The 7,864-nt window shown below is 44.9% G+C and overlaps 1 protein-coding gene across 2 annotated transcripts in view; it reads left to right on the top strand.

Moving 5' to 3' along the window:
• RAB12 (RAB12, member RAS oncogene family) overlaps positions 1 to 6,136 on the top strand; it is a 31,623-nt gene extending 25,487 nt beyond the window's left edge. Inside the window, exons 3-7 of one of the 2 annotated variants that reach the window (XR_003677140.2) lie at positions 1,375 to 1,513; positions 3,163 to 3,252; positions 3,865 to 3,969; positions 4,926 to 5,190; positions 5,508 to 6,136. Coding sequence is in view for 1 of the 2 variants with exons in the window: in XM_024120808.2 (XP_023976576.2) it covers positions 1,375 to 1,513; positions 3,163 to 3,252; positions 3,865 to 3,969; positions 4,926 to 5,039 (448 nt within the window). In the remaining variant the exon portion in view is untranslated. Of the gene's footprint in view, positions 1 to 1,374; positions 1,514 to 3,162; positions 3,253 to 3,864; positions 3,970 to 4,925 lie in introns of both variants that reach the window. The other variant, XM_024120808.2, reaches the window with a different exon arrangement.
• Positions 6,137 to 7,864: the final 1,728 nt, after the last annotated feature.

Below are 7,864 nucleotides of genomic sequence, written 5' to 3'. Positions count from 1 at the left end.
AGAGAGGCCACAACAGTGAGAGGCCCGCGTACCAAAAAAAAAAAAAAAAAAATGGTCCACATCAAAAAAAATAAAATAAAGTTTGTTTTGCCTTGAAGTGGCGTCCACTTTCTGCATTTTACCCATGTAACCTTTTGTTCAACACCTGTGGATCGAGGGCCCGCAGTGGGCCAGGCATCCACTGGACCCTGGTGGACAAAACAGACTGGCCTCAGGTCCTGGGCCTTCCAGCCAAGGGCACAGGGCAGTCTTACAGCCTCTGGAGCAAAGCAAGTGGCCTTGCTTTATGTGAAAATGAATTTGCCAGCGAGCTTCGTTGTTTGTTTGGGCATAATGACATATCCCTAAACGGAGTTAATTTGGTGGCGGAGCCTGTGCCCCGCAACGGGAGAGGCCACAGCAGTGAGAGGCCCGCGTACCGCAAAAAGACAAACAAACAAAAAAGCCGTAAGTTACAGCACCTTTGCGGTATGTGTTTTAGGGACACGGCCCCACAGGTTCACCCCATCCAATGCGTTGGGAAGAGGTGTCACACCGTCTCCCCATTTCAGAAGCTCACATGCTGTCCTGTGAGAGGCTGTGGGCGCCTTGCAGGGGAGAACCCCGTTTTCTGTGTACCCCACCTCCCCTTCGCTTCCTCCGCCACGAGCTACCCGTGTCACGTGGCCCGGGGAGTATGCCGTGAGTTAGGGTTCTTCAGGAAAAACTAAAGATTGTTTTCCTGATCAGAAGGCCTGCTCTGTTGAGCCTCCTTTGTAAATTTGTGATGATTCTCAAGCAGGTTCTTGGCTTTTTAGGTTTAGAAAATGGGTTTCAGCCAGCTTCTGTGCACTATTAGTGTGCGTATATCTTCATGTAGAAACGGACAACTTTTCCTGGAGAGGAAATAAAGCTTTAGATTTCACGGTGGCAGTCAGAGAGTGATGAGCTTGGTTATTTGCAAAGCTATTTGGTACCTCTTCTCCCTTTGCCTTTGATCACTTACTCTGGAGGCATTAAGAAGATAACAAGACCAATTCTGTAGCGTTTTTCATTAGTGGGGACTCCATCAGCAAAATCAGATATTCACCATCGAGTTCAGTTAAAAGAGTTCTAGGCTTAAATCTTTTATCATCCGTGCATTTTGTCGTTGTTGGTAACCGCCTAGTTTATGGTGTGTTATACTTTCCACCATTTTACACGGCATTTACTTCTTTTCAGAATCTTGGTTTGAAAGAAATTGGGGCTTCCTTATGATTTTGTTTGGATGTACCTAGCTCAGAAAAGCTACCCCCACTAAGAGTGAATATATGCAAAGATGTGTGAGGAGTTACTCACAATTGGGCTGAGGCTCTTCCTGTTGTTCAGAAACTAATTTCTGCTGCTGTTTCTTAGGGACACAGCAGGTCAGGAGAGATTCAACAGCATTACCTCAGCTTATTACAGAAGTGCCAAGGGGATCATATTAGTGTATGATATCACTAAGAAGGAGACATTTGATGATTTGCCAAAATGGATGAAGATGATTGATAAGGTAGGTGTTGCATTTCCCTCTCAGATGTGAACTCTTTGCTTGTAGGTGTTAATCATTACAAAAGGAAGAAGGGAAACATTTATGGAGCATGTTTTTCCATCCTGAATGTCATTTAATCCAGATGACAGCATTCAAAGTAGGTATATAGCCCTGCATCATAGATGAGGCAGAGAAGAACTAAAATGTCTCCAGGATCCCCTTATAAATAATAGAGCCAGGATTTTTATTCTGGTACCTGGGCTATGTGACTTCAAAGCCCAGACATGCTCATTGCACACTGTCCGGCTGCATCCGTGGAATCAGATTCAGGACTCCTTGTTTCTGCAGAAAGTTCACTTGGACGCTCGCTTTGTGAGTGTCCACAGAGAGACAGCCTCCCAGGGACAGCCGTCTTCATTGTGCCCATGGGAGATGCCAAGGGCCTTGGTCACCACGGGACCTCTGCCCTCAAATGAGAGATGGCCTTCACCTCCTCACTTTGAACTAAAGAAGAGTTTATCCTTTGGACCACACTTGACTATATAGAGACAACCCCGGTCTCTATGAATAATGTAATCTGTGGGTTCCCCTCTGAGAAACGGGGACCCAAAATACACATGTAGACGACACAGCCGCTGAGGGTGAGATGTGGTCAACAGTGGCCACATTTTGAGAGTTTTTTTCCCCCTTATTCAGTAATTTGATGTTTAGTTCCTTTGTATAACAAGCACACTTAGTATATTATAAATTGGATTTTGTTTACAAATTTTATTAAACCCATCTGTTAGATGATGTTGGAGAATGTTCCTTTGCAGGTCTTACTAAGCACATTTTCAATGCGTGCCTCTTTAAAGTGTGTTAGGGACCAGGGTTGCCAGGGTTACGGAGATGTCGGGACCCGGGGCGGGTCTGGGCTCTGGGATGGCGAGTCTCCGGATGTGATGTCCTCCCCAGCTGAAGCCACGGAGTACGCTCCTAAGGACCTCAGACAGGGGCGCCCTCGCTGCCAGCTGACAGCACAGAACCGAGGGATGGAGTTAAAACCGAAGGCAGTGGCCTCCATGTTAGGGGCTGCTGTTTTTTTTTTAAACTTAGAAATGGAGCTTAACTTTTCCTCATTATAAAATTAGTGATACCTTGTCATTATAGAAAATTTAGAAAACCAAGAAAAGCACAAAAGTAAATTTTAAAAATCTTTAGTTCTGTCATCCAGAAAAACTGGATTGGGTCCCTATTCCATTTAGTTTTACACCCTGCTTATTTAACTAAATATTCTGTCACAGGGGCCTTCCTGTGTCATCTTAATATTCTTCCGAAGCTTTTGTTTTGTTTATGGCTTCATTCTTTTGTGTACTCTATTTCATTCTTCACCTACTTTGTGGGATTTTTAGGATTTTTTTCAACTAAGTGTAAAACTTTGCCTATATTTTGAGTCATTTCCCTAGGATAGATTCTTAGGAATCATGGGTCAAGCACTGAGAACGTTGTGGTTCGTCAGGCCTGTGACCACGTTGCTGTGAGCCCGGCAGGAACCCTGCCCGGGACAGAGTAGATGCTCAGAGATCGTGAAGCAGGTGGTCGGAAGGGTGAGATGTGTTGCCTTGGTTTATGTTTCCCGTCGTGTGTGATGTGCCTGTCTTTGAAATGCAGCTTCTTTTACAATCCCACAGTACGCTTCAGAAGACGCAGAGCTTCTTTTAGTTGGAAATAAGTTGGACTGTGAAACTGACAGAGAAATCAGCAGACAACAAGGTGAAAAGGTGAGGAAAGGGGGGCAGAGAGGGGGTCTCAGCACCCACTCTCTGTACAGTGAGCACTCCGTGTGCTTTCCCTTTTAATAAATGACTTTATAATTATTTCATAATTTTAAAAAAGTAATCACTCAGTTGCATCCTTCTTATTCATTTGCTTTTGTTAACTTCCTGCTCCTTTAAATTCATTTTGAAATGGAGGGGAGAAAAACACATTAGTGTATCCTGCATTATTTAGTATCTCACCTGACATCTTATACAGAGAAATATTCTTTTAAACTATATAATCGCTTTCGTGGTTTTTCTCTCACTCTGACCTTCCGTGGAGAAACGGTGATATTCATGTTTTAAATGTCAGATACACTACAGTTTAGAAACTTGGGCACGTAGTTTGACTTGGCGTCACCTTACAGATTTTGTTTTGTTGTTTTCTTATCATGTAGGAAATTGGCTACACTTGTGAACTTTACATTTGAGGGTAAACAGGACTTTCCAGGCCTTTCGTCCCAGCCCTTCCCTGAAAGCCGAAGCCCCAGAGCTGTCCGTCCCCCGTCACAGGCCCCGTGCTTGTACATTAGATTGTGTTGCATCCCCGCAGAGAAAAATAACTTGTTTTCTTAGTTTGCACAGCAGATAACTGGGATGCGGTTCTGTGAAGCAAGTGCCAAGGATAACTTCAACGTGGACGAAATATTCCTGAAGCTTGTTGATGACATCCTGAAAAAGGTAAAAAGAGAGAATCGTACGTCGTGAAAGCGTTTCATCTGAAACCTGTTCATTGTTTCCTTTGCTATTTTTTGGTTGGGAAACTTTTACGTGGAAAAGGAAGCACGGGGGTCATCGTCAGGCTGAAGGCCAAGGGGGCGAGGACCCGGCCCAAGGAGCCAGCTCGCTGCCGTGGCAGCCTTTCCCCACGTCCCTAGTGCCACGTTCCAGTCCTCGCTCAGCCTCACACGTGGTCTGGGGAGCGGGTGTGACCGCAGGCCGTGTTATTTGACTTTTGCTCCTCTCTCGTTGGAGTTTTCCCACAAAGGACTGAGTTAAGTACAGACAGTGGAGGCGGGTTAAGTACAGACAGTGGAGGCGTTGCCCCGCCTTGGGGCCCTGCTGTCCGGCGGGGCCTGAGGCCGTCCCGGGGCCTTTTGTGGCGCCAGGTGGCAGGAAGATGGCTTCACTGGACAGCAGCACTTTGTTCAGGCGTCTTTGGGCTTCCAGAGATTTCTTAGTGAGATCTTTAAGTGTATTTGTATTACTGTTACACATAATCGGCTCGGTTCAAACGTAATTCAGAAGCTTCTAATACAATGGCTGTCTGTACAATTACCAGGAGAAGGTGCTTCTTTCTTTAGTAATGGTATAACCCCGGAGAACACAGAACTGTTTTTTCATTTTTTGGTACGTTATGTTTCCATTATACTGGACTGTGAAAATAAATGTTTATGAGGTCCATCGGCTCTCTTCTGCTGTAGGGTGTGAAATAGGCTGCACAGCGTTTGTGTGATGATTGAAGCTCCCTGAACCTGTTAATTAGGTTTTGGCTTAATATTTTCATGCCTAATTAAATCCCGATGATTGAAGAGTTTTCTATAAAAAATACTTTGGTCTTCTATAATGGTACGATTTGTAGTCTTTACATATACATTGTTGGGTTAAAATGTACTTGTCTTTTTCTTTATCCTCAGATGCCTCTGGACATGCTAAGGAACGAGCTGTCCAATAGCATCCTCTCCTTACAACCAGAGCCTGAGATCCCACCAGAACTGCCTCCACCCAGACCACACGTCCGATGCTGTTGATTCGCTACTTTGGAGACAAAGTGGGAGCGATTCCTGGAGAGGGGAAAGGTTCCATTCTGCACTACAATCATTTTGACCATTTCCTTTCGCACTTTGTAATCCAAGTCAGAGCTATACACTAACTTGTAAATACGCAGATATGCAATCCTGGGTAAGTTTTGGTTATAAATGACATATTTCCCTCCAAATTGTTATATTTCATGCATTATCCCAGTGCCTAGTGTATGTACACTGGGAAACGTAGTACTTCTAATACGAAGAACAGGAGAAATGAGAGCTATAATGTTTCTTGAAATAAATAATTGTCCTTGTTAATTATATTATGAGGACAGAGATATTCTGATAAGAAGAAAGAACGTGGTGCTTTGCTTACTGTTTTAAAGAAAATTTGTAAAACTAAAGACTTTTTTTTTGCGGGGGGCGGGGAAGTGATCTTGAATGCTTTTTCTTTATTTACATTTCTCCCAGCCGTAGCATCTTTGAAGTGTTGGAGTGTTTCCCACAAAGCAAGCCCATTCATAGCCGTCTTGAAGGTTATTTATTCACATTACGTATTACTGGTAAAATATGACTAGTTAGAAGGTAGGACTTGAATTGGTCCCGAGGCCCGAATCTCTCTGGTTTCCTGATGGACATACCCTGTGCTTTTCAGAACTACAAAGATTCAGTAAAGAAGTGTTTTTGAAACTATAGAAGATTTAAAAAGAACACTGCTGTCCTAAACAAATCTTGTTTAAAGGAATTTTAAAGAGATACATTTTACTATATCAAAGAACGTACCTGTATTTGCCTAAACATTCTATATACCTTTGTAATGATAAAACTTCTCCCCTTGATGGTGAAGCTTATTCCTGTTAAGCCTAGACTGTGTTCTCCCCCCCCCCCCCACCCCGGTCTGATAATGAATTTGTGAACTCTTATCTTTGGTATATCTTTTCTTAAACTGCACTGTTGTTTAGTCAAGGTAAATAAGTCATTATGTATTTGAATAACTTGGCGTGTCTTGAGTGTTGTGATATGAGAAGCATTGTGGTCTTTCTACACTAATGAAATGCAAATAAAATTTTGTATTTATGAATGACAGTTGAGTTGCCACACTTATTTGTGCAGTTATAAATTACATATTTGACAATATTTTTCCAAAACTCCACATCTTAATCTTTTGAGTGTCTTAGATAAGAAAAATGCAGCCTCCTCCTCCATGTAAAACACTTTGATAGTTTCTCAAGAGTTTTAAGCATAGAACTACAATACCACCCAGCAATTCCACTCCTGGGTCTACATCCAAAAAAATCAAAAGCCGGGGCACAAACAGATGCTATTCACTAATGTTCACAACTTTATTCACAGTAGCCAAAAAGTGGAAGCAACCCAAGTGTCCATCGGCAGGGGAATGGATTCTGACACAAGCTGCAGCATGGATGAACCTTGAGGACATCATGCTGAGTGAAATGAGCCAGTCACCCGAGGGGCCTAGACTAGTCAAATCCAGAGACACGGCCCTGGTGGGTGCCAGGGGCTGGGGGGAGGGAGGAGTGAGGAGTTACTGTTTAGTGGTTACAGAGTCTGAGTGCAGGATGATAAAACTTTCTGGAGGTGGATGGTGGTGATAGTTGGCACAACAATGTGCATGTACTTCATGCCACAGGGCTGCACACTTTAAATGGTTAAATATACGTCTGTTTACAGGTAGTGTCCTCAAGAGAATGTTCTGTTTCATGTCTCTGCCTTCTACCGTCCAACAGCCGGTCACGGATTGTGCCAATCAGTTACCTGTTGTCTCACCTCCACGACGGCCCTCCTGTGCTCTGCCCGGTGATGCCAGGGCCCCAGCTCTGAAGGACACCTGCCAACACCCCCGCTCTTCCCGTTAGACCTGCTGCTGGGAGGAACTCGGGGGGCTGGGAGGAGAGGGGAAGGGACTCGCCATTTCCCCCCCGCTCTTTTGCCCTGCAGAGACAGCTGACCTTCAGCTCCAGCTCCCTGCGGACCCTCAGCTGAGCCTGGCTGCACCCACCAGAGGGGCCAGGGCAGTGGCACCGCTACACTGCTCCTTGCAAAGTCTTCCTTTTTCTACCTCCTGGATCCTTGAAGTGCTGTTTCAAGTTGGTAGGTGGTTTTATTTAACGGTTTAATTAAAGTTTTGACTATTAAAACTGAGGGGTGGGACTTCCCTGGTGGTCCAGTGGTTAGGACTCCACGCGTGCGCCGCAGGGGATTCAATCCCCTGGTTGGGGAGCTAAGATCCCTCGTGCCACTGAGTGCAGCCAAAAAAAAAAAAAACTCAGGGGTGAGTATTAGTTGAGGACGCAACGAAACAAGAGATTCGTCTTGCTTGTCTCAAGCTGTAAAACTACCTAAAATTAGTTGGTGGGTATTTTCCCCCGCACAAATGACTTGCATTACCAGGGAGAGAGAAAGTACTTGTCTTACAGATTTTTTATTGCCTAGAAGTTGTAAGTAGGCCACAGACTGCAGCTAAGGGTGGGTCAGGACATGATATACGGGCTAGTACTTATGCTACGATACCGTGGTGAACAAAGGTGAGGTTTATCGCATGGTTGCTGTTAAGCCAGGCCCTGTGCTTGGAGCTGTAGCGACATGACAGAGAGCGACCATAGACAGACCCTGCCCATAAGGATAAGTTCGTCAGGTGCAAGAGACGGACTCCTAACCGGAGTGCAGGGCAGAGCTTCCATCATGAAAGGACGGGTGCAGAGTCTGGGAAGCGGAGGAGGAGAAGCACGGCCAGTGTGGGGAGAAGGGGTGGAGGGAGGTGGAGGTGCTCTTCCTGGGCCTTCGGGAATGAGTAGGCTACTGACCGG

The sequence above is a fragment of the Physeter macrocephalus genome, chromosome 19 (assembly GCF_002837175.3).
Source record: "Physeter macrocephalus isolate SW-GA chromosome 19, ASM283717v5, whole genome shotgun sequence".
Lineage (NCBI taxonomy): Eukaryota > Metazoa > Chordata > Mammalia > Artiodactyla > Physeteridae > Physeter > Physeter macrocephalus.
This window is presented reverse-complemented; position numbering and strand designations above follow the sequence as displayed.